The following is a 27,977-nucleotide window of genomic DNA, read 5'->3' on the forward strand; positions in this document are numbered from 1 at the left end:
CTACATAGGCTTCACAACCATCAGTAAGTGCACTTTTACCATGACATCTCAGAGAACATTTTGGTCCCTAATTCTAGAACAGTCATGAACAGACAGCTCACCATGGATGCCATCTGGTCCCTCATCTACCTCCATCTGGGCATCTTCGTCTTGATCTAGATTGACATCAGGTGTTTCTACACGGATGATTGATTTATTCAGTAACCTGAAAGCTTCCTTCACATGTTTAGGCTGGACCTAAGCCAATCAAGATGAAGTAAATCAGTAAGCCAGTCTTTTTGATATAACAAAGACTTTCTCCATATGAAATTACAGTGGCATTTTGGTTTTCTCACACTCTCCCTCTACACAACATAAAATATGAGAGAACACCATAAATTCACCAGAATGGTTAAAAGGATCGACAATATTGAGAATGTAGACAACTTTCATTCACTGCTGCTGGGAATATAAATTGTTAACAACCATTATGGAAAACTGATTTTCAGGCTTTACTAAACTGCACACACCTACAATCTATGACCCAATGATTCCACTCCTAGGTACACACCAAACAGAAATGTACATATAAATACACCAGATGAACCAAAAGACCTGCACATCCCATAAGAACCCAAATTGGAAACTATCCAAATGTCCATTAATAGAAGAATGAGCCAATCACTGTGATACATTCACTGATAGTTATGTTTATTTAACCACAACTGGGAGGGGAAAAAAGGTTGAAAACAACCTAACTAACCATCAGGAAAAGTATGGTTAGAATACTATATAACCATAAAGAAAAAAAAAAAAAGGTTATCCTCAGAGAACAGTAGCAGTGACTGTAAACAAACTGAAAGGGTAGCTCTTAGAGATGCTAGTAAGGAATGTTCAACTTCCTGATCTGGGTATAGATTACATAGATATGTTCATTGAAAGTTAACAGAACTGTACACTTGTGATTTGTGCACTCTCTGTACGTATGTTTTGCCTCAAAAAAAAAAAAAGCCTACTTAGAAGAAAAATTACAAGTCTATTTGAGGGTGGGAGGAGATTGCTTTAAGTCCTTGTATAAATAGCCAACAGTCTCTCTAAATCTACTCCCTTCCTAACGAGCTGAGCCCCATAACAACAGATAAACCCAGCAGAGCAGCTTTTTTTTTTTCTCTTTAAATACATTACCACCTGCAATGAAACTTTAAGCCATTTGAGAACAGTCAATATCAAGACATATCCTAGTAAACTTACTGGTCTATAAAAATAAGAAAGAATATTTTGGAAAGAGAAAAATATCAAACTACTTATGGAGGAAAAATTAATAATCAAGGGCTGGCCTCAGATTTTCCCAAAGAACAACTGATGTCAGGATACAGTAGAAAAATTTATAAGAAAAGAAAATATGAGCCAGAGGTTGGATGTCATTCAGGTAAAGACTACAAATAACCCTGTTGAACATAACACTCAGGGAATATTATTCCCATGAACTCATCTTTTTCATCAAACCCTTGAAGAAAGGCCAAATTTCAATCAGCGAAGTGGTAAATTAGAAATCGTAACAAATTTATCTCCAATGATCATGCCTTGCACATATTTAGCTACAAAACTAAAACTTAAACAAACATGGGAATTAAGAGTGACAGAACAAAATGTAAATAGTATATGTCCTGAAGATAGAGGGGTACAGGGAGACCCGAGAGATGGGAGTAAATTTGCTAATAGCCCCCTAAAAATGAGCGGAAGACGTAAATAAACATTTCTCCAAAGACATACAGATGGCCAAGACACATATGAAAAGATGCTCAACATCACTAACTACTAGAGAAATGCAAATCAAAACTACAATGAGGTATCACCTCACACCAGTCAGAATGGCCATCATCAAAAAATCTACAAACAATTAATGCTGGATAGGGCATGGAGAAAAGGGAACCCTCTTGCACTGTTGGTAGGAATGTAAATTGATACAGCCACTGTGGAGAATGATATGGAGGTTCATTAAAAAACTAAAAATAGAATTACCATATGACCCAGCAATTCCACTACTGGGTATATATACCCAGAGAAAACCATTAATTCAAAAAGACATATGCACCCCAATATTCATTGCAGCACTATTTACAATAGCCAGGTCATGGAAGCAACCTAAATGCCTATTGACAGATGAATGGTTAAAGAAGATGTGGTACATATATACAATGGAATACTACTCAGCCATAAAAAGGACTGAAATTGGGTCATTTGTAGAGGCATGGATGGACCTAGAGACTGTCATACAAAATGAAGTAAGTCAGAAAGAGAAAAACAAACATCATATATCAACACATATATGTGGAATCTAGAAAAATGGTACAGATCAATCTTTTTGCAAGGCAGAAAGACATAGAGAACAAACGTATGGACACCGAGGGAAGGGGGGGTAGGATGAATTGGGAGATTGCGATTGACATATATATGCACTAACTAATATGTATAAAATAACTAACAAGAACCTGCTGTATAGCACAGGGAACTTCACTTTGCTGTACAGTAGAAACTAACACAACATTGTAAAACAACTATACCCCAATTAAAAAAAAATTTGCTGATTGCCTCTCACCTGTAACAGATGATAAATCAAGCCATGGATAAGCATATCTGACTGTGCAAAGGTAAACAGTAAAATATTATTTACTGGGGGCTTCCCTGGTGGCGCAGTGGTTGGAAGTCCGCCTGCCGATGCAGGGGACACGGGTTCGTGCCCCGGTCCGGGAGGATCCCACATGCCGCGGAGCGGCTGGGCCCGTGAGCCATGGCTGCTTAGCCTGTGCGTCCGGAGCCTGTGCTCCACAATGGGAGAGGCCACAACAGTGAGAGGCCCACATATCGCCAAAAACAAAAACAAAAACAAACAAACAAAAAAAAATATTATTTACTAAAATCAGGTGGTTGGGAGGGAAGGGAAGAAGAAAGAAGATGAAACATGCTAATTTTATCACTTCATAGTAGAGAACCAATAGAGAACTAAGGGTACAATATAAAGTTATAATAATAAAAGTAACCACTAAAATAAAATAACTTTCTGAATCTCAGAACTACACATACAAGCAAAAGCAAAGTGATCACAAAATGAAAAATCATGTCAACTATAAAAAGAAAAAACAAAAACAAAAACAAAACCCCAAATAAACCTATCTCTCATACCAATAAATGTAAATGGGTTTAACTTACATGCTAAAAAAAATTTTGTTTGCATCACAAAACAAAATCCGACTCTGTGCTGTATATGTATATAAGACACACTTAAACTTACTCAGAAATGCCGAAAAATAGTAAAAAGTTAGGCAAAGGTATACCAAACAAAGAAAGCAAGGTGGAGTTCAGGCCAAAAGGCATAAATGAGACAAAGTTAGAGGGTACAAATCTCAATGAAAATATATGTATCAGTTAAGAGAACAACAATATCAGTAAAACAGAAATTATAGGAGAAAAAAGGATAAATACAAAGAGACAATAACTATGTTGGTAGAGAAATAAAAACTATTCATAGGAGACTTTTCTTTTAATTAATCAATTAATTAATTAACCAATTAATTTTGGGCTGCATTGGGTCTTCGTTGCTGTGCGCAGGCTCTAGTTGCAGCAAGTGGGGGCTACTCTTCATTGCGGTGCCTGGGCTTCTCCTTGCGTTGGCTTCTCTTGTTGCAGAGCACGGCCTCTAGGCATGCGGGCTTCAGTAGTTGTGGCTCGCGGGCTCTAGAGCGCAGGCTCAGGAGCTGTAGCTCATGGGCTTAGCTGTTCCGCAGCATGTGGGATCTTCCCAGACCAGGGCTCGAACTTGTGTCCCCTGCGCATTGGCAGGCAGATTCTCAACCACTACACCACCAGTGAAGTCCCCATAGGAGACTTTTAACTTTCAATCTAGAGAAGATATAGTAGACCAAAAAACCCCACAAAAAAATAGAAGACCTATGTAACATAATAAGGTAACCTCCCCCTTCACAGTATACACTGTAAACAGAGACTAGGCCTTCCAGTGAAGTGCTCATGGAACACTTATGGAAATGGGCTCTGGGCTACAAAGCATCCAAAAAACCAAATTCCAAAAAACCAAAATACTAAATGAGAAACATAGACATCATTTTCTAATCACAATGCAGTAAAATTAAAACAAGCAACCAAAAAAACACATTCTAACTGGATATTATTAAACTCTGAAACAACTCTTGGTAGTGGAGATATGTAGCTTACCAAAACTGACCCAAGAAGAGATAGAAAATCTAAACAAGACTGACTTCCATGGCAGAAATTAAGAACCATGCACCCAAATTGTATACACTAGACCCAGAGAGTTTTACTTGAGAATTCATATCAGTAAAACAGCAGATAATTTTAATGCAATAGAAAACCATTCTAGAATAGAGAAAAAAGGGAAAAACTTTCAAAAACTTAAATGAAATAACAATAATAAAACAGACTGCAAAAACAAACAGAAATCAATGTTTTTTATGAGTACTGCTTTAAAAATTCTAAATAACAGCAAACAGAAGCCAAATGCATTAAAAAAGTGAGATTTATTCCAGGAAGGCTTGACATTAGAAAGTCTATTAATTTATTTTTCATTTTAATAGATCCAGGAGAAAAAATAAATCATGATTAACTCTATACACACTAAAAAGACAACTGGCCAAAAAAAAATCTTGATAAAAATATTCAAGACATAATAATAAATGTATAGTTCCTACTGATAAAAACACATTGTATCTCAGCCACAGAGCCAATTAGCAACAAGAAAAAAATGTCCAATGTCATAATTATTAGACATTGTATTGCAACAGCAAAAGTAAATTAGTGGAGAATATGGGAAAAGATTAAGTTTATTTTTCAATAAGAATAGAAAGAAAAACATATGCCATTTATCATTTGCAAATAAGAACAAAAATCTGGAAAGTCAACAGACTCAACTGAAAAACTACTACAAACAAAAGGTATCAGTATGGTACAAAACTAGCATACAGAAATCAATAGTTCACATATACAAGCAACAACCAGTTAAAGTATATAGTGAAAAAAAGTCTACCTTCACTAGCCACAAAAATAACAAAATATCAAGAAACAAATTCAACAAGAAACATGAAAAAATCATATGAACTTTAAAACCTATTAAGTGAAATAAAAGACATAAGTGGAAAGATAATGAGGTCTCTGGTACTCAGAACTGTTAACGAATATTTGCTTTTCTCGTTCTAGACACCCGAAAGGAAGGCACTGCTTTAACCTCTTGAACTTAGGCATGGCCACGTTAATTCCTCTGACCAATGAAATGTGACCAGCAGTGTCATGTCATTTCTAGATAGAAGGCTAAGAAATGGCATATGATTCACCTTGTCTTTTCTCTATCTTCTGTGATCATGGAAGTGTATGTCAAGAAAGAGCCTTTACATCAGCCTGAATTTCTGAGCAATGTGAAGCGCAGAGCCTCTGGCTAACATAAATGAACATGAAACATGAGCAAAAAAATGTAATTGTTTCTGTTTTAAACAGCTGAGGGGCCTCCCTGGTGGCGCAGTGGTTGAGAGTCCGCCTGCCGATGCAGGGGATACGGGTTCGTGCCCCGGTCTGGGAGGATCCCATATGCCGCGGAGCGGCTGGGCCCGTGAGCCATGGCCACTGGGCCTGCGCATCCGGAGCCTGTGCTCCGCAACGGGGGAGGCCACAACAGTGAGAGGCCCGCATACCGCAAAAAACAAAAAAAAAAAAACAAAAAAAACAAAAAAATAAACAGCTGAGATTTTTATAGTGGCATAATCTAGATTTTAACCGCTATTATGTTTTCTTAGACAGAAAAAATAATCATAAAGAAGTCAATTCTCCATATTAACATATAAATTTAACATGTTCTCAATATCAATAATTTTTTGGGGGGTATACTATTTTTATTTCATTCATATTTAAATTTCACCTCAAATACTGAGCTCAAGTATATGCTGGCCCTATGTTCAAATTTTTGAAATAAAGATAAAGGGACAGATAGCTTTAAGGGTGAATGTATTTCATATTTCACAATATGTTCAACAATTAGGGAAAATCTAGGGGGTGGTATAATTATATACCTTTATACATTTAGTAGCACAAGTATAGGGAAAAGCCATGCAATTGGAGGAAAAACCCATTTCAGGGCTGAACAGAGAGGTCCTTGAATGCCAACAGAACCTCCTCTTGACTTCAGACAAACTAAGGAGTCTGTCAGTATACAAAAACCACTGAATTCAGGAGCAATAGGATAGGTATTAAGGAACTGGTTCTTGCCAATCAGGATTATGTAGGAAAGTCTGAAGTGAGCAGAGGTGGCTGGAGGCTGGAAATATTGTAGCTCAAGTTCAGAATCTGTAGATTAGAACAGCAGTCTAGAGACAGAATGGTTAGTGCTTTGTTCAAAAATTCCTGGGTTTTCCAAACAAGTTCCTAGGATGCTTTCCTCAAACAGTGAATATCAATCATCAATAAAAACCAAAACAAAACAAAGCCAGCTGGCTATTAAGTTCACAACAGCCAAAAGAGAACAATGCTGTGCAACATGCATTGGAACAAAAGTGCAACAATGCAGTGGAACAAAAGAGAACATTTAAAATATTGTGATACTAATGCAAGAGGAGGCTGAGACAGCAGAGGAACAGAATTCAGAGAGATCCTAACACAAGAATTTAATATATAATAAAAGCATACCAAACCAGCGTGGAAAAGATGGATTGTTCAGTAAGTAGTGTTGGAACAACTAGGAAACTAGCTGAAAAAGAATCAACTGATTTACACCTCACATCTTACAGCAGGATAAATACCAAATGTTTGAATGATTTAAATACAAACAATGAAACCATCTAAATGCTTGAGGAAATCCTGAGAAAATTCTTTTATAATCTTTGAGTGGGGGAGACCTTTCTAATAAAACAATAAGTAAAAAGTGAACACAGAATATGATCATAAAAGTAGAAATGGCTCTTAAATATATGCAAAAACACTCGATTTTATTCAGGAACTGTATCTGTGTATATATATATATATATATATATATATATATATATATGCATATATATGTATATTTATTTCATATCATGTGCATTTGCTACCTACTGAAAAAACAAAAAGGGAAAGAAAAATCTGTTAGAAATTCTCCAAGACACGTCAGTTCTACGAAACTCATTTTAAGAAACATTACAATGAAGAAAAAAAAAAGGTACAAATGTTAGTATGGTTTTTAAGAATTCCCCTCCATCATGGCCTATTCTTTCTCTACAGATTCCACTATATTCCTCCCAATACCCTTCACTCTAAACTTTCCACCTTCACTCTAAAAATGCCTACCAAAATTCTATATACCCTTCAGTGATCCAGTTTAAATGTTGGCATCTCCCCAAACCCTCCACCTTTGTTATGAAAGAATTCATTGATCTCTGTACTCTTTGCTGATGACACTCTATCATAATATCCTCTCTCATATTTCACATGTTTAATTAAACATATGTCTTGCTCCCACCAAACTATCAGCAATGGAAGACAGGGGCTCTTTTATTCATCTCCTAACTTACAAAGATGTCCATTAAATGTCAGGAGAATCAAAGAATAACAAGTAAGACAGTGTGAAAGTATTTTTTAAACAGTAAAGCACCATATCAGAGAATTTGAAAAATTAGACAAAAGGAAAAAAGCCAAAAAATGAAATCTATGGGGTAGAAATGGTGAACGAAGTAAGAACAGTGGTTACTTCTGGGGAAGGAAGGGTACAAGGGAACTTTTTAGGATGATGTAAACCTTCTATGTTATGAGCTGAGTGGCCACAAGGGTGTATGTAAAAGTCAAAGCTGTACATTTTCCTCTATGTGAATTATACCTCCATCATACTATTAAGAAAAATAGCTGAACTCCTTACTCAAACAAAATCTTACACTGTCTAAAATATAAAGCTAGATAAAAAGCAGGGCTTGTTTGCTTGAAGCAGAGATGAGGGCGTCCTTCCACTCTGCCCATTTACTCCCTAAATACCCACTGACATGTACCTGTAGAACCCAGGGCTCAAAGAACAATTTAATATCCACATGTTATTCAAAGGAGGAGAATTCCCTTCTTAGGAGACTGGAGGCTACTTTATCATATCCGTATCCCCTGCCCACAGGCCTAGCACATTGTAGGGTTTAAACAAATTTTCCTTGAATGAATGGCATTAATCTTGAACTCACCTCTATATGTATGTACTCTATAATCTATGTCATGATTATCTCATTATCATTAATCTAACTACTACATTCAATAAATGGTTGACAGCAACATTCTTCAAGGGAAAAACCCCAGGGTCAGGGGTCATGTATCCTATGAGCACTCAACAGTTATATAAAAATAAATCTGCAGCTAACGCTAGTATGTCCTATACCAAACATAAAAACAGCTTGTAAGGTAACAAATCAATTTCTCTTTCCCATTATGTTAGAGTGACTTTGATACCTCATCACAGCAGTGCATCCGAGCCATTGCTTCAGAGAGACGGATCATGCTCTCAAGCTGTCGCACTGTAATCCTCCATGAAGACTTGGTTACTCCAGAACCATCCCTCTGGCGGAGGCGTTTATACTGTTCCACAATGAAGTCCTCTGACTCTTTAGAAATCTGTTTCAGAATATCAGTGAAGTCAGAGCATTTCTACTTAATGGGAGCAGCTTTAAACATTAAGTTTAAGAGCCTCCCAGGTGAAGATACTCTGGTGGAACTGAGAAGGTCAAAACTTTGAAACCAATGACAAGAAATTAATACTGAAATGCCTTCAAAAGAAACTAATACAAAGGAGGACTATGAATTCCATGTACTAATTTTATGAATAGGAAGACAGTAGAGTTAGTATTTAAGCAAATGACCATTTCTAAACAATGTATACTTTTATACCCAACATGCCAAAGCTCATTAAACAAATTACTACTCAGGCTATTCTTGAGGCTCAGTTAGTTAACTTATGCAGTCTTTGGGAAAAAGAAAAGTCAATATATATAATACTGCCCCCATCAGTGGCTTCACGTTCTGTGGTTTCAGTTACCTGTGGTCACCTGAAGTCTGAAAATATTAAATAGAAAATCCCAGAGATAAACAATTCATAAGTTTTAAATTGTGCACCATTCTGAGAAGTGTGATGAAATTTTATGCTGTCCAATGTCCCACCTGGGACGAGAATTATCCCTTTATCCAGCATATCCACACTGTATATGTTACCTGCTTATCAGTCACTTAGTAGCCATTTTGGTTATCAGATCAACTGTTAGGGTAACATAGTGCTTGTGTTCAAGTAACCCTTATTTTACTTAATAATGGCCTCAAAGTGCAAGAGAAGTAATGCTGGCAATTCAGATATTCTCTTATTGTGCCTAACTTATAAACTGAACTTTATCACAGGTGTGTACGTATAGGAAAAAACATCGTACATACAGGGCTTGGTACTATCTGTGGCTTCTGGCATCCACTGGGGGTCTTGGAACATATCCCCTACTGTATATATACCTTATTATTAGTTAAATAATAACAACCTTATTATTAGTTAAATAATAACAACAAAATGAGGCATACTAAAGAATACTGTTTTTCAGAGCAAGGAAATAAGCATATTAAGGAAGCATGCCAAGGTCAAGAGGGACCAGTGTAGTCATGGAGAACAAATGCCTCTGCAAACAAAAGTGCTTTGCCTTTCCCTTGGGACAGTGAGAGTCAACCCCAATATTATGGATAATCAAGTGAAGGTGATAGATAATTAAAATCTAAGCATAACTCCCAAAAGTCAAGCCAGAAAGAGTGTAAAAACCTCAACCAGAATCAAACAATTTTTTTTGTACTCTACTTTAGGAAAATGTCAAAAAAAATGCATTATGGAAGTTTATCTTAAAAATAAATGTCCAAGTGAGCACCCTGGATCCTGTATTGTAAAACAGTTACTCATGTTCATTACAATAACCTAGAGGAATACAAGCTTTCCTCTGAGACAGATTCGAGAGCATTCAGTAGACTACTGATTTAAGCACATGCAGTTTTAAGATTCTTAGGAATAATGGTTGAAATAAAAGGATATCCTACTTTATTTGGTTATTCAAAACTGTTCACCCATAAATATCTTTTTATTAGTACCTAAAAAGTTAAAGAAATGGAATTTTTCAGACTTTAAAAAAATTCCCTTTCTCAAGTCTCTCTGAGGAAACAAACTGTTCTCAAAAAAACCCAAACCGAAATCAAACCAACCAACTAACCAACCAAACGACCTTAAAAAAACACCCAAACAAGTCAGGTTCAGTTAATTTCCATACAACGCTTTTGTTTAAATGTCACTTTCATATACTCATTATGCCCAATTACAGGACAAAAGGGTAGGTTACCTTGGGTTTAAACTGTCTTGCAAAAAGAAGATACCTCCTGATATCATCAAGGGAATACACACGATCAATTGAATCTTCAATTCTTGAATGCAAGTCTACTATTCGCCTGGCGATAGCATAATCTGTAACCTAATTCAAAATAAGAAAATCACTTTAATCAGTTATAGTAATATCCACTCCAGACTATCCCAGGCATTAAGAAATTTTTTATAGCTAACAACAAGCTCTAATATGCCACCATAAGATGTATTAATGGGTTCAAGTTTCTGACGAAAATTTAGTACCACATCCAAAATCAAAAGTTTAAATGTATACCTTTGCCCTACTCTAAGACTATTCCTGAAGGAATTTACTGACTTTAATATGGCAGAAATAAGATTTCTAGGGCCCTAAGTGTGTCTAGAAGCATTAATTCATGCAACCCTCACAAAAAATTTATTAGGTAGATAATATTACCCCCATTTTACAGATGAATAAATTGAGGCCCGGAAAGATTAAGTAACTTATCCACACAGTTAGTAACAGAGCGAGGATTTGAAGAGTCTAGTTTCATAGTCCATCCTCCTACCCACTACATTTCGTTGCCACTTATGAACATACGAATGATGATCATCATAGAACTGTTATTAACATTGAAAAAGATAAAATCACACTAAAAATATGCAATTTACTCTCAAATAGTACAGAAAAAAAAAAGTAGAGATACAGAGCAAATGGTGAAGCAAACGGGACAAAAAGTTAATGTGAACTGAATAAAGGGTATATGAGTATTATATGCACTATTGTATTTCCTGCAACTTTTCTGTAAGTTTGAAATTATTTCTAATTAAACACCTAAAAAACTAATTTAGTAAATTATGTATAGACAGAAATATATGAAAATCAGACAATGCCCAACAATGGGGGGGAGGGGACTGGGTTAAACATTTATATAGATTTGTGAAGGGAAAGAACAAAACCCAAACATAAAAAACGAAAACCCTCTAAACATTCACATTAATGGAAGGCAAATTTTATCTAGATAAATTTAAAATTTTGCTGTAAGCAAGAGGTATGCATTTACCTAATGTAATGTAGGACCTCCATGCTCAGCAATTAAAAGTACAGTACAACATGACCTTCTACAGAAGGTCATTTTGTACTTCTGTGCACATCTGAGATGTGCAATGTTGTTAAATATTTAAGTCTAAGTATAAATAACTCTTAATACTAACATGTTAGAATGTAAGTAAATCTGCAGTTTAAAAAATTTATTTATTTATTTATTTATGACTGCATTGGGTCTTTTTTGCTGCATGCGGGCTTTCTCTAGTTGCAGCGAGAGGGGGCTACTCGTCATTGTGGTGGCTTCTCTTGCTGTGGACCATGGGATCTAGGTGCGTGGGCCTCAGTAGTTGTGGCACATGGGCTAACTAGTTGTTGCTTGCGGGCTCTAGAGCACAGGCTCAGTAGTTATGGCACACAAGCTTAGTTGCTCTGCAGCATGCGGGATCTTCCTGGACCAGGGCTCAAACCTGTGTCCCCTGCATTGGCAGGCAGATTCTTAACAACTGCGCCACCACGGAAGTCCCTAAATCTGCAATTTTATATTCAATCTTAACACTCTTACATAATTAGGAAAAAAAAACGTGACACATGCAATAATTTTTTTTTTTTTTTTTTTGCGGTATGTGGGCCTCTCACTGTTGTGGCCTCTCCTGTTGCGGAGCACAGGCTCCGGACGCACAGGCCCAGCCACTCCGCGGCACGTGGGATCTTCCCAGACCGGGGCACAAACCTGTTTCCCCTGAATCGGCAGGCGGACTCTCAACCCCTGCGCCACCAGGGAAGCCCCACACGCAATAATTTGATAGGAAGACAGAGGAAGACAAATGAGTCAATTTGAAGAAAAAAAAAAGAAAAAAAAAGGAAATTTGTGTGGTACCCCAATTCTTTTCAACCTTAATGAAAGAACAAAAACAAAAATCTAATAAATATCATGGGCTTCCCTGGTGGCGCAGTGGTTGAGAGTCCTCCTGCCGATGCAGGGGACATGGGTTTGTGCCCCAGTCCGGGAGGATCCCACATGCCACGGAGCAGCTGGGCCCATGAGCCATGGCCGCCGAGCCTGCACGTCCAGAGCCTGTGCTCTGCAACGGAAGAGGCCACAACAGTGAGAGGCCCACGTACTGCAAAAAAAAAAAAAAAAAAAAAAAAAAAAAATCTAATAAAAATCTTAAAGAGAGTATGGTTGGGAATTAACTGAAATACTTTTTTTGGGGGAATTAAAAAACAGTAACAAGGGGACTTCCCCGGTGGCCCAGTGTTTAAGAATCTGCCTTCTAATGCAGGGGGATGCGGGTTTGATCCCTGGTCAGGAAACTAAGATCCCACATGCCGTGGAGCAACTCAGCTCGCGCGCCACAACTACTGAGCTCGCACGCCACAACTACTGAGCTCGCACGCCACCACTACTGAGCTTGTGCGCCTCAATTAGAGATCCTGAGTGCCACAAACTACAGAGCCCACGTGCCCTGGAGCCTGTGCACCAAAACTAGAGAAGAGAAAACCTGCATGCCACACTAGAGAGAAGCCTGCACAACTCAACAAAAGATCCCGCATGCTGCAACTAAGACCCAGTGCAGCCATAAATAAGTAAATAAGTAATAAATCTTTAAAAGAAACACACACAAAAAACAAAAACAAAACAGCAACAAAACCAAAAAACTTGGTATTTCTCAACACAATTAAGCAGAACCAGCAATTCAAGTGATTTTCAGTCACTTAATAAACCTCTGTCCAATCCTGTGCCACTCTGAGAGAAATGAAAGGTCAGTGGCAACACATGCACCAGTTCTTCAGGAGTACATCCTCCCAGCTTGTCTCACTCAATTACTCAAACTGGAAATAATAAAGGAAGCTCAGAGCGATAGCTCATAGTTACCTCATTACATTCATCCACAAGTATAAAGAAGAGATCAAATCGGGACATGATAGGAGCTGACAAGTTTATATTCTGTTTCAATGATTTTGATCTGTCATAGTGTCCACTGATTGGGTTTGCTGCTGCCAAAATGGATGTCCTGGCATTTAGAGTAGCCTGACCACAAAAGGAAAAATCGTGACAGGTTTAAAAAGACAACTGTAATGGCATATGACAAAATGTTCAACCTCATCCATAATTAACTAAATGCAAACCAGAAGAATAAGATATCACCTTTCACCCAGTGAATCATCAAAATTAAAGTCTGATAATATATAGCAACAGGTACTCCCATATGATGTTGATGGTATGATGTGCACACCCTTTAAGCCAGCAATTTCTTACTAAGAATTTATCTTGCAGCTAGGTACAGGAAGATGTGTACAAGGATGTTTACAATATTGTTTGTAATACTAAAGGCTGGAAATGACCTGAATGTCACTCTTCTTTATAAGAGTCTAATGAGCCAAACTGGGGTATGTACAATTGCAAATCATGGAGTAATAAAAAGACAAGTGGATCTAATATATACTGGTACAGAAAGATTACCAAAATAAAATTATGAAGTTAAATGAACAAGGAACAAAACTGTATGTGTATTATGCTTATTTATGATAAAATATTCTTAAAAGGGACATAAACTCAGCAGATACTTCTGAGTATCTATTGGTGCTAGGAGTTGGAGGGGAAGATTTCTCTTTTTAACTTATGGTTTAATGTATTGCTTACATTTTTCTTAACTATTTGAATGTATTACTTTTATTTTTAAAGTTTGATTTCTCTCTAATGCTAGTTACAATAATGTACTTATTATTTTCATTTAAATAATCTGTCGACTTGATTAATATCCTCAAGGCTGTTTTCCGTTTCAGTAAACTGCATTTCATGTTGAAGTAATGCATTTTATCCAAGTGATTGTCCAGAGCTACATTAATCTACAAGGCTAAGGCATGATGCAATGGAACAGAAGTGGACACACATACCTTCACTCCTGCTTTAGTGATGGAGATGGTCTGCTGTTCCATAGCTTCGTGAATAGCAACTTGATCCCGCACCTCCATCTTATCAAATTCATCAATACAACATACACCCTGTAACCAAACAAACCTAGCATAAGAAACTGCCTTTCAGATGTCAAACAGCAAGGAAACTCAAAGTTTGCTACCAGAGACCTTTCAGTTCTTTTAAGCAACTAAGATAGGTAAGTAAGCAATCCTAACTCCCTCTACTAGAGTAAGATAGTACAATAGTTCCCAGAGCTCGAGGGAACCATACTCTTTTGACTCATTTTAAACCAAAAGTGAAACTAAAAACATGCAGTTACTTACTGCACTTTTATTCAACATCAAAACCTGATCAAAATCAGGGTCAAAATATTCTGGGTTACCTCAGTGTTGACTTTAGGCTGGGAAAGTGAAGGATGAAGTTGGAACATAATATTTATAAGTATATATAGCTACAATTTACATGCATTCACAGAGCTAACTGATCTATGACAAATACATGCAAAATGCAACAGATATACTCATAGATGTGCCACAGTCTAGAAAGGAAAACTGCTGAGAAGTACTAGTCACAGCAAACACACAAGCTCAGGGCACGTAATACGTTCTAGAGAAGTTCAGAAAGTGCTGATTAATGATGACAATCGCAATTTCTAGATTAATAAAACCATGAATTATTTACTAAAAGTACTTATTAAAAAGAGGGCATCTCCTTAATAGGAACTTATAGGCCTTTATTGATAGGGATGGGGATATTCTGATTTCTTTATATCCAAGAGGGTAAAATGTTCTTACATTATCAGCCAGCATCAAAGCTCCAGCCTCAATGACAAACTCATGAGATTCTTCATCTCTCACAACAGCTGCTGTTAAGCCAGCAGCACTGGATGCTTTGCCACTGGTATAGACAGCTCTGGGACTGAATTCCTCCACGTGCCTGTTCAAGGTTATCATATTCATTAATATATGACTACAAAGCATCCTTTTCAGGATTATCAGCTGGTTATGGCTTATGTCAAGTAAGAATTTAAATTTCTAAAAGAACATTTGAAAGAGGCATTAAGAAAAAAAGCAATTCATAAAGACACATGCCATAGACCAAATAGAAAGCCTTTTCTCCTTTGGTCTTTTAAATAGGTCAAATCCATTCCTGTTAAAGGAAGATGAAGTTCATACATGGCAAAAACAATAATAAACAGTTCAGCAAAAATGATCTATTAGACGGCCTTGCACTTAAAACGAAAACAAACAAAAAACAAAACAAAACAAACAAACAACAACTACAACAAAAAAATGAAAACAAAACAAGATGGGATATTTATTCCAAAAAGGCAAGGCTGGTTTAACATCTAAGAATCAATAACATGCCATATTAAAAAATGATAAGAACCACCTTAACAGATGCAGAAAAAGCATGTCAAAAAATCTAACACCCATCATGATAAAAACTCGACTAACTAGTAGAGACTTTCCCTCAATCTGGTAAAGGGCATCTATGAAAACCCACAGCTAACATCATACTTAATGGTAAAAGGCTGAACGCTTTCCCCCTAAGAGCAGGAACAAGACTTAGGGGTCTGCTCTTGCCACTTCTATTCAACATTATACTGAAAGGTTCAGCCAGGGCAACTAGGCAAGAAAAAGTCACCCAGATTTGAAAGAAACAACAACTATCACCATTTGCAGTTAACATGATCTTGTCGACAGAAAATCCTATGAAATCCACTAAAACAGTTAGAAATAATAAGTCAGTTCTTGCGATGCTGCAAGATAAAAGATCAATAATTGTATTTCTACACACTTGCAATAAACAACCCAAAAATTTAACTAAGAAAACAGTTCCATTTACAATAGTATCAAAAAGAATAAAATACTTAGAAATAAATTTAATAAAAGAAGAGCAAGCTTATACCCTGAAAACTACAAAACATTATTGAGAGAAGTTAAAGAAGTCCTAAATAAATGGAAAGATATCCCACGTTCATGGATCAAAAGACTTAATATTGTTAAAAACCAAACATAGGGCTTCCCTGGTGGCGCAGTGGTTGAGAGTCCGCCTGCCGATGCAGGGGACACGGGTTTGTGTCCCGGTCTGGGAAGATCCCACATGCCGCGGAGTGGCTGGGTCCGTGAGCCATGGCCACTGAGCCTTGCGCGTCCGGAGCCTGTGCTCCGCAACGGGAGAGGCCACAACAGTGAGAGGCCCGCACAAAAAAAAAAAAAAAAAAGCAAACATAATCGTGTACAATACTGTTCAGAGGCAACACTGCAGTACATCTTTCTGTGGTGGTGGTGGGAGAGGTGGGAGGCAGGGGCAGAGGAAATGAGAAGAAAAGAGAATTCTCTTAACACAGGACTATTACCTTCAAATCTAGAACTCAGTCCCTGATATACTTGAAGGAAACAGTATTTAATTATAAAACTTCAACTAAAAATGTTTCAGCTTCTAGAACATTGCCATGTTAAACATTTCCCAAACAAATAAGGAAAGGCAGCTTGATATAGTATGAAGAGCACATGCTTGGCAGTCAAAATGCTGAGTGTACACACACACACACACACACACACACACACACACACACACACACACACACACCCCACACACCAAGAACACAGCAAGTCCTCAAACACTGGTTGCTCTTATCTTGACCTCTAAGTTTCTTAAAAGTTTGAAAGCAAGCAAGTATTTTATTATAGCTTTTAAAAATAAGCAAAAATTGCTAAAGTAGTACTCATACTGATAAGTTTAGCATAAAATGTCTCATCTTTATCACACTGTTTTTGGAAAGAGTGTCCTCTTTAAGAACTTTAAGGATGTTTGTATTCTTAATCTCAGCAATCCTATGCCTAGGAATTTACCCAAAGGAAAATAATAAAATAAAAACTTATACACATTATGATGTTCACTGTATTTGACTATTAAAATAAATTACTGTTAAACTGTCTAATATCAGGCTAGGGGAATGATTTTGCAAGTTATACCAACAAAAAACAACAATCGTGAAAATAAAGAAACATGGAAAAATATTTAGGGCAAATTAAAATTGAAAATATGCATGCTGTGACTTACAACCATGAAAATATATATTCATATATTCAAAGACTTTTACACAAAGATTAAAAGAATTCTATGTGGGATTGGAATTACAGACAATTTTTCCCTATTCCAAAAAATTGTAAAATGTTGTTACATTCTACTTAACAAATTAAGGTGTACTTAACCTAAAAGAGTTATATATTCAACAGTCATAATTTATACTCCTGCTCCGGTAAGGGCACACTGACTGCATTCTCGGTAGCACAGAAAGCCTGGAACTACGCATATTGTTTTCTCTGCTGTACTATCTCAGGCAAACACTTACTTGAGAAACTGGCTCTTAGCTGTACTTGGGTCACCAACAATGCAAACATTTATGTCCCCTCGAAGAGAGGTTCCTTCCCCTGTTGTCTTTGGAACACCACCAAAGAGCATCAGCAAGATACCCCGTTTTATTTCGTCATTGCCTGAAATGAAAACCCAAGGTATTTTTCAACATGAGGTTAAACAATTTCACAGGAAACTACAAAGGCATATTTACCAACCAAAAGAGCAGAGACCGCTGAAGCAAAGCTAAGACTAGAGTAAAAATATCTGGTTCTTGTCCTGTGAATGTAAAGTCACCCAGTCACCGTCCTAATGTCTTCACCTAATCATAGATGGCAATGCTCACCATTCTAAGAGCCTCTCCTTGTCCGTAAGTCCTACTTCCTAAACAAAGCCCTTCCCTATGTCACAGTTCTCAAATATCTCTCCCCATAAATAAACTATGCCCACTACAGCCTACCACATTTGCTAGTTCTTTCTAAAGGCAAGTCTTACAGCTCTACCAAGAGTTTGAGGAAGTGGTCCATGACTTACTTCTTTTGTATCAGGTACAGTGACCCGTGCTGAATATAAATACAAGCTAATTGAACTGATATGTATTAGATAAGATGCTGAGTGTGTCTTACAGCTGCTTCTGAGAACTGTTTATAAATGCAATATAAGAAGGAAATGCACAATTAAAAAAAAAGACAACACCAGATTTTTAGAAATGTGATACCAGAAGAAACATTTTTCCGTTTTAATTATTATGACTTTCTGTGAATTCCATCAACAAAGTGCTAGGTACATTTATACAAAACACTCCTTAAAAGCAAAAAATTAAAAGTCTATTCCAAAAACAAAATTTCTGGCTCATAACCTATATGAAACAAATGTGTTGGAGGTGTGGTAGTTTTAAAATGGTCCACAAATTATTTGATAATCCTCTTTTCTAGATGGAGCTTAATTCTCCTCTCCTTAAGTGTGGCTGGGCTTAGCAACTTGCTTCCCACAAATAGCCTATGGTAGAAGTGAAGGTGTGTTAACTTCTGACACTAGGTCCTGAGAAGCACTTTGCTTCCTCCTTGCTCTGCTCTCTTGGATTGCAGGCTCTGGGGGGAGCCAGCTGCTATGTTGTGAGGACACTGAACCAGCTCAATGGAAGAGACTCATGTGGCAAGGAACTGAGGCTTCCAGCTGACAACTAACACTAACATAAGCAGTGAGTGAGCTCCCTTGTCAGTGGATTCTCCAGCCCAAGTCAAGCCTTCAGATGACTGCAGCCCCAGATGACGTCTTGGCTACAAACTCATCAAAGACTGATCCCGGAACCACCTAGCTAAGTCTCTCTCAAATTTCTGACCTATAGACTGTATGAGATAATGTTTGTTGTTTCAAGCCATGAAGTTTTGGGATAATTTGTTATGTAGCAACAGATTAATTTACGGGGGAACATAAAATGTGACACCTACTCATTATAAAAGAGGACACTCTAAAATCCACAAAGGATTATTAACATAAAGAATTTCAGTTCAATTTCATTGACCAAATATTTAAGTGGAAAAAAGGTTAATTTTCAATGATTAAAAATATATACCTAGGGACTTCCCTGGTGGTCCAGTGCTTAAGAATCTGCCATCCAATGCAGGGGACGCGGGTTCAATCCCTGGTCAGGGAACTAAGATCCCACGTGCCGCGGTGCAACTAAGCCCGTGCACCACAACTAGAGAGCCTGCATACCACAACTACTGAGCCTGCATGCTCTAGAGCCCGTGTGCCACAACTAGAGAACCCACACACGCCACAACTAGAGAGAAGCCCGTGCACCGCAATAAAGAGCCCGCACACAATGAAAGATCCCGCGTGCCGCAACTAAGACCCAATACAGGCAAATAAATAAACAAATAAATATCTGTAAAAATCCCAATAGCTTAAAAATATATGTATATACCTAAGAGAAATACCCATAATCTTATGAATTCTTGCCATAACTCCAACTGAATACGGAAGATAAGGATGGAAAAAACAAGGGTAAAGCATGAGGCCTGAAAATTTAATCAAATCCTCAACACACAAGGGGATTTAATGAAGTGAGCAGCTAGTAACCAAGAGCCAAGAAAATATGAAAGAAGAAACCACAAGGTATAGGCATAGTACATATAACCAAAAAACATCAAGAAATCTCTCTCCACCATGAAAACTAAAAAGAAAAACAAGATCAGGATATTAATCTGGCATATTAGAATATACTTAAGTGCAGTTCTATCCTAAAGCAAGAAAAAAAGAAGACTAAATGACCTTTTTTTTTCTTTTAAAAAAAAAACTGTGGTAGAGTGACAGGGGCTCGGCAATGGCCGCCCTGCAGGCGCACAAACCACTGTTGGGAGGCTGCTGTGTGGTGGCCGCCGAGACCTTCTCCGTCTGAGCCGCGGTTCCTGAGTCCGGGGTCCCGTTTCCCGGAACCTTCATATTTAAAGTACTACATGAAAATGAAAAGAAAGGTGGTGGATGCTGCCGGCAAGCTGAGATTGAGTCCTAATGAGGAAGCCTTCGTTTTAAAGGAAGATTATGAAAGAAGACGAAAACTAAGATTGCTACAGGTTCGAGAAAAAGAAAGAGATATTGCTTTACAAATAAGAGAAGATATAAAACAGAGGAGAAATCAGCAACTCACTCGCTTGGCAGAAGAACTAAGGACAGAATGGGAGGAATCACAAACTCAGAAAATAAAGAACTTGGAAAAACTGTATTTAGCAAGTTTAAGAAATATGGGAGAGGGGCATCAACAAGCCAAAGAAAATGTAAGTGAGCACTTATTTGACTACCTGCCTGTGGTAGTGATACCTGTTAAAAGTAGATTACAGTTGTTAGACACTTATAAAAATGTTTTCATGTATAGAATTTGCTGTGGGCAGTCTGAACTTTTTTGTAAATTTAATATAATTTAAGAATTCTGCTAGGTTCATTTCCTAGTAAGAGTCATGTCAAGAATAATCTATTTCCAATGATGTTTAAGTTAACATTATTCTCTAACAAATTTATGGTTACCAAAGGGGGAAGGTTGGGGGGGATAAATTAGGACGTTGGGATTAATACATACACAGTACTATATATAAAATAGATAACCAACAATGACCTAGTGGATGGCACAGGGAACTATACTCAATATTTTGCAATAACCTATAAAGGAAAAGAATCTGAACAAGAATATATATATGTATATAACTGAATCACTGTGCTGTATACCTGAAACTAACACAACATTGTAAATCAACTATATTTCAATTAAAAAAAACAAACATTATACTCTTCCAGTCCTTAACTATCTGTGTAAATAAAATAGTAACCTTCAGAAAAAAAAAATTGTGGTAAAATATACACAACTTGTAAGTGGTCCAGTGGAATTAAGTACATTCACTATCTTTTATAACCATCACCCCTATCCATTTCTAGAACTTTTCATCATCCCAAACAGAAACTCTATCCATTAAACAACAATTCCCTATTTCCCTCCCCACCAGGTAACCTCTTTCTACTTTCTGTCTCTGTGAATTTACCTGTTCTAAGTACCTCATTTTAAGTGGAATTGTATAATATCTGTCCTTTTATAAATGACTTTTTAAAACCCCTTCTAAACCCACTAAAAAACTTGCATAATCTGATTTTTGTGTTTTAAGAAGTCACATGTTGCTGTTTTATAATCACTATTTTGATTTCAAGTTTATGCCACAAATGGATAGAACTCTTACCATGTATAGTAGGGAACAGGCTTGTACAAAGATTGTGGTATAGATTTTTATCTTGACTCATTTCAAACACTTTCTCCCACTCCTTCACAGTCATTTGGTTCTTAATGCTCTCAGCTGTCTGTTCCTCATCTCGGAGCTCTTTTCCTCCGAACTGAGGAGTGGAGAAGAAAGGAAAAAAATAGTAGTACAGAAACAGTCAAAATAATGTGAAAGAGAAGAAACATCACCACAAACGAAATATAGCCTGGGAGGTCAACTTCAGAATCTGCTGACTGTAAATGTTTTAAAAAAAAATCTCCTACCAGTATGGCCTAAGATACTGAAGAGCTTGTCATTTGTCCAGTGATTTAAAAAAAAACAAAAAAGCTACCACCATTGTTTTGTATTGCTATCTAAATGAATCTAGATGCTCATGAGATGAGCCATAATAAAATGTTAATCACTGATATGAAGATGAAAATGAAGAAACAGAATATTATGTTCACCACTCATTTTCCAAACTTTTCCTCACTGCTTTCCCCTCCTGGAATAAAATCAAGCTCTGAACAACTACAATACCAGGGGTCGATCACTCTCAGAAAGAGCAGTATACTGTACTTCCCAGATTATTAAATTTTTCTACTTGTACTTTCTCAAGGAGCATGACAGAGGAACTTTAAAAATTAAAAACAGAAAAACCAAAACAAAAACCACCGTGAATAATAATAGTACCAATGCTCTTAAAGCATTGGGCTCTTATGTACAAAAATAAATAAGACTTTTCCTTAAGATTGGGAAGACAGGGCTTCCCTGGTGGCGCAGTGGTTGAGAGTCCGCCTGCCGATGCAGGGGACACGGGCTCGTGCCCTGATCCGGGAAGATCCCACATGCCGCGGAGCGGCTAGGCCCGTGAGCCATGGCCGCTGAGCCTGCGCGTCGGAGCCTGTGCTCCGCAACGGGAGAGGCCACAACAGTGAGAGGCCCGCGTACCGTTAAAAAAAAAAAAAAAAAAAAAAGATTGGGAAGACAGACATGAAAAAATCTGGTTTTAAAACTAAAGAACAAATCTCAACCCAACCCCATCTTTAAAACTGAGTTTGCGGCAGCCTCAGGGGATGCCTTTCTTAAGCTTTGCCATTCTACTAAGAAGACTCACCCTCGGGTTGGTTGGTGCAACACAGCAGGCAAGAAAGACCAGCCTGTATGAAAGATCCCTAACACCAAGTGCCCGGAGCCCTCGAATGCCTTCAGTCTCATATCCATCAACACCACTGACACGGTAATTAGTTTCTGCACGTGCTCCTGAAACATTGAATGATAGATTGTTTCACAGCTCAAATACTGAAGGTGCTGAGAATCAAAACTGCTCAGATAAATGAAACCTATAAATGCAAAAATTTCATTTAGGCTTTGAAATTTTTCAGAACAGTAGCTTTTATAGCAAACCAATTTGTCTTTACTCTCATTATAGTTCCTTGCTCACCCTCTGATTAGTAGCCAAAAATAAGACAAGGAAGATGCAAGAAGCTAGATACTCTGCAGTTCAGGTAACTGAGAATTTGCTAAATTTGAGCCACAGATTACCGACCTGGTATGCTAAGCTTAGACACGTCAGGCACAACAATCAGCGTCCCTGTAAAGTCACACTTGTCACCAGCTTGAGCTGACTCCACAGCTTCAGCCCTCAAGATCACTTCTAAACTGCGAGGGATACTCCCTCGAGGAAGCTCAGCTTGAGTCTCTTGAATACGAACCTATAACAAAGACAAATAAATGGCCAAGGATGAGAAGAGATCTATTTCAAATGCCATGCAATCTAAATTAAATGCCACAGGGCTTCCCTGGTGGCGCAGTGGTTGAGAGTCCGCCTGCCGATGCAGGGGACAGGGGTTTGTGCCCTGGTCCGGGAAGATCCCACATGCCGCGGAGCCTGTGTGTCCGGAGCCTGTGCTCTGCAACGGGAGAGGCCACAACAGTGAGAGGCCCGCATACCACACACACACACACAAAATTAAATGCCACAAATATCGACATATCCTAAATTATCTTACTAGTTTGCAGACTTCTGACATGTGCCAACATTCATCTTAAAAATTCTCTACCATAAAACTCCTTTCAATTTGGTAAGAGATTACATCTACTTAAAAACTTCAAGTTCACTTTTACTCTCATTAAACAACATGTATTTTTTTCTCTTTGTTCAAACTGACTTTAAATAATTGTTCTGTGTTCCATCTTCCTCTAAATTGTCAGGGAAATTTTATGAAAAATTTCACATCTTTTATATCCTCCACCTCAACACAACTGTTAACATTACTTAAGACACACATAGTTTTACCGTATTATTTGAAAGAAGTTGCAAAAATCAAGATACTTCACTCCTAAATATTTTAGCACTCACCTCCTAAGAATAAAGACAATCTCCTATGTAGCCACGATAACATCAATCACACCAAGAGATTTAAATATTTAATTCCATAATGACCTCTTTATCTAGTCCATCTTCAAATTTCCCCAGTTGTCAAGAATGTCCTTTATTACAGCTGTTTTTTTTCCCCCAAACCAAGACCCAACCTAAATTCATATTTTGTATTTGGTTGTTATATCATGTTCTTTATCAAATATAAAGCATCTTTTACCCAAAGTTGTTGGTAAGAACACATTTCCTATAAACCAAGTATCAGAATAAAACAAGAAAACTAAGTAAGGACTAAAAACTGAATTTAATATAAATTATTTATTTTAGTCTGGTACTCATTCTCCAGTGTTTGAGCTGCTGCAGCTTTTCTCTTTGCATATACCAGAGTTACTAAGCCCTGAAGAGCTTTAGCCCCTTCATTCTTACTGCTACCATCCAACTCTTGCCCAGTTAACTACAACTGACTATTAGTCTCTTGTTAAATACCACACACAGTTGTCTCATTAATCTTCCTTTAAAATTCACATCATCTGAAAACGTATCCCCTTGCTTATCAAGATAGGTCCAAGCTTCTCAATCTGAGATTTAAGGCTCCAAGTACTTCCATGCCTCATACCAAATCATCTCAGATGATCTCCAATTTGGTTCCTCTACTTTAATCATGATAATCCTCATTGCTATCGACAAGCATGTCCATTTTCACCTGTCCTTTTATTTATGCCTTCCTCCCTCCTAACCACCAACTCCAAGTCTTACACCAACAAGTCTCTACTTCTTCAAAAATTTTCCTAACTCTAGCTTGTAATAACAGTAATAATAATAATGGTTACTGTTTATTCTTTGACAAATACATTTTATTTGCCTGAAGGAGCTTTCAATCCAAGTTGTTAAAGGTTAGAACACATTTATATACTGATAATTGAAATTTGCATTACAAATTTTTAGCTTAAATCTGTAGTCACACTTGACGAACCTTGACTTACATAAAAACTGAGTTTAACATTGCCTAAGTAAGCTTATATTAATAATTACAAGTGCCTAGAAGTGAATTATTAGCATAGGCTGAATCTGACCTAAAAAGAAATTAATAAGCACCTTTTGAAAATCAACGAATCTCGATTTATTTGTATCCAGCAGGAATCTCCTTCTGTTGGCACAAACTGGATTTCGGCAGATGTTTGGCTGTGTGTATCTGAATTGCTGTTCTACATCCTTGATCACTGTCTGACAGTCCAAGCACAGGAAAGTTCCGCTCACAAGCTCTGGATGAACTGGGTGAGTCCGTACCACCTGCCCACTGATGCGAGTGAGCAAACCAATTCTGGATGAGTTGAGTTCTCGAATTCTGTTTAAACACAGATATTGCATTAGTAAATATTCATTTTCAAACTAAAAATTTTCACTTTTAATGAGAGGATAGTCAATGATAATTTATGCTTAAAATAACAACAACAACAAAATAAGAGACAAGGTATTCTTTGGACTCTCCTACAAGAATAATTTAGTCAACATGCCCATTCCTGAAGTATAATGTACATGCATCCACAACAAAATACATAAATGAATAAATAAGAAAAACTAAGTAAAGGACATGAAAGAAAGCAATTATAATTATAAAACAAAATGATCCCATTTTTGTTTTATATGCAAATATATTTTTTTCTTACCTACATTTCTAAATAAGTATTTTCACAGTAAAGTTATCCTTGGGAAAAATTATCATAGGAAAAATTTTTTTTCTGAACTTGAAGGTTTAGAAAACACTGTATTTCACAAACCCATTTTATATTAAATAACTTGGTAATTTTATAAGTAATTTTAGTAGTTTAAGTTTTCAAAATATCACTTCAATTTCCTCCAACAATTTATTCTTTAAATAACTGCTAAAGAGGAAAACAGTTTAAAAGCTATGTTATTTAAGTTCTTGACAATTCATTAATTTTTTGTGACTGTTCTCAGTTTTCATATTTTCTCACTGAACTAATTTTTCACCTCAACATCCCTTAAAAGGTGTCCTAAAATACTGTAATCCCCAGAAATTGCTTCACTTAACATACTTCCCATCCCATTTTCCTGGAAATACATATTTTCCAAAACTACATCTTCTGGATAACTGGATATAGCTCTTTATAGACCTGGATATAACTCCTTATACACCTAAGACTACAACCTTCTGAGATTTCTGACAATTAAGTGATGCCTATACTATTTGGGGAATTCTTTTCTTTTTCCCAAAGAAGGGTTTCATACTTGTGTCTGGTAGGAAGATCTTGGAATGCAACATAAAAATCCTTGGCAAGAGGGATCTCTTTACGGTCTTTGACAAAGGTTTTCAAGGCCCGACATAGGTAAGGGTAAACTCTGAAAAACAAACAAAAAGTAAATCAACTGACAACTTCAAGAGGCTTACCAAGGGCTCCTTCCCCTTATGCTTCCCAACAGCTGAAACTAAGGAATTACATCTGGTTACAACCAAACTTTAGAATTTAACTCTGCAGGACACTTCTATCATCTGGTCCAGGTTTAGAGCATCTTCAATCCTCTCCTATTCCACCATAAACACATCTAAGACAATAGAAACACCAAAGATAAAATGCTGTTCCTGAATACCTATTATTTTTAAATAATCATTTAGCACGCACACGGCAGGTCACTCCTCTGTCCAAGATGACTCTACCTGAACCACCTGGGCAGTATACTACCTAGCAAGGCAGCCTCCCACTTGATGTCAAGGCCTACTATTTTCTTCCAGGTTTTATTCTTGATGGATAGGAAGTGGATAAGGGCAGGGAAGGAATTTGTGAACTGATTTGAGAGCAAGTTGGCAGAAACGTTTCACTTGACTGGTTAGATGGAAGTGTGCATGTTCTCTTAAGTTTTAAATAGCTGAGGCAGCTTGGTTTAAGGGGTAGGATCAGGAAGTCCTGAAAAATCAGCTACTTTCAGGAGACAGAACTGCAGCACGGTCTGTGCATGAGGTACAGGCACAGGTGTTTACACCATCAGCCCTGATTTTCTACCTCCCTCTCATCAGTACAACTTTTCCTGCTACATACTATCACAATAAACTCTGCTGCTTATCCCTCCAACCATTCTTGATAGCCATATATGACTAGAAACACCGAGACAAATCCTCCATCTCCCAGTATACCAGGTAAAAGAACAGGACTGTGACTCCTTACTCCTGGGTCTTCATTTCTCTTTCATAACAGTCCACAGTGTTTATTTTAACCTGATTTTATTTAAACTAAGTTTTGTATAGAAAGATATTTCTGGCTTTATATAGCAATTGAAAGCAAAACAAAAGCCTAATGTCTAATTTCTGCCAAAAAATACCATTCCCCTTTTAAAATGTTTCAAGGGATTTTATATGATATGGGGAGGGGGAGTGGATTAAATGAATGACATAGCAATAGCACTGAAGCCTGACACAAAGCAATCCTCTTAACACCTGGAAAAACTACATAGAAAACAAAGGTTTTCAACATTTGCATGTGAAAAATAGTCAACTCCACAAAGGCCTAAATTAGTTCAGAGCAGCACTAAAATGACCACTGGCTGTATCAAAGGGCCTCTGTGACAGATGCCCTTTTGCCTCACAAATGAACACTTCCGTTCTAAGAAGAGCTGGCTTCCCAGGCTCCATGTCTATTTAAAGTAAAGATTAATACACCAAACCTATAGAACTCCTCTTGAATGGTGGTGGAAAGTTGCTGGTTAAATTGCTCCAGGTCCAAGAAACTCACAACCAATGTGTTTCTCTCGGGACGAATTAACTCCTCAGCTAACTGCAAGTACTTAATTTCTCCATCGCTGTTCTGGAACCTGTAGATACATGCAAGTCAGATTAAACCGAAGAATTAGGCAGCAAAAAGAAGAATGTGAATGCCTGATAATTCAGCATATTGGTTAAAGACCATCAGCTTTAGGGTCAGACAGGTCCATTTTAGTAGTTGTATCGCTTGGGGCAAGTTACTTACCTATTCTAAACCTGTCCCTCTTCTGTTTGAAAAAAATAATAATAAAAAAGATTAGAACATCATCTTATCTCCTAAGATAACTGTGAAGATTAAATGAGAGAATGCCTTTAAAATGTTTTGTACAAAGCTGGGAACATAGGAAAACTACATCTTCAGATTTCAATCTGAATTTCTTGATTTAAC

General features: G+C 37.3%; 1 protein-coding gene across 1 annotated transcript in view; it reads right to left on the reverse strand.

Annotated features, from left to right (window-relative positions):
• Positions 1 to 27,977, reverse strand: part of MCM6 (minichromosome maintenance complex component 6) — a 49,316-nt gene that overhangs the window by 11,344 nt on the left and 9,995 nt on the right. Inside the window, exons 2-14 of the mRNA XM_082630038.1 lie at positions 27,493 to 27,639; positions 26,065 to 26,175; positions 24,910 to 25,159; positions 22,984 to 23,149; positions 22,552 to 22,697; positions 21,417 to 21,567; positions 17,687 to 17,828; positions 15,120 to 15,261; positions 14,304 to 14,411; positions 13,282 to 13,437; positions 10,359 to 10,487; positions 8,455 to 8,616; positions 102 to 237 (exon numbers count right to left, since the gene is read on the reverse strand). Of these exons, the coding sequence (XP_082486164.1) occupies positions 102 to 237; positions 8,455 to 8,616; positions 10,359 to 10,487; positions 13,282 to 13,437; positions 14,304 to 14,411; positions 15,120 to 15,261; positions 17,687 to 17,828; positions 21,417 to 21,567; positions 22,552 to 22,697; positions 22,984 to 23,149; positions 24,910 to 25,159; positions 26,065 to 26,175; positions 27,493 to 27,639 (1,946 nt within the window). The remainder of the gene's footprint in view (positions 1 to 101; positions 238 to 8,454; positions 8,617 to 10,358; positions 10,488 to 13,281; positions 13,438 to 14,303; positions 14,412 to 15,119; positions 15,262 to 17,686; positions 17,829 to 21,416; positions 21,568 to 22,551; positions 22,698 to 22,983; positions 23,150 to 24,909; positions 25,160 to 26,064; positions 26,176 to 27,492; positions 27,640 to 27,977) is intronic.

Source organism: Mesoplodon mirus, assembly GCF_964341445.2.
Source record: "Mesoplodon mirus genome assembly, chromosome: 8".
Lineage (NCBI taxonomy): Eukaryota > Metazoa > Chordata > Mammalia > Artiodactyla > Ziphiidae > Mesoplodon > Mesoplodon mirus.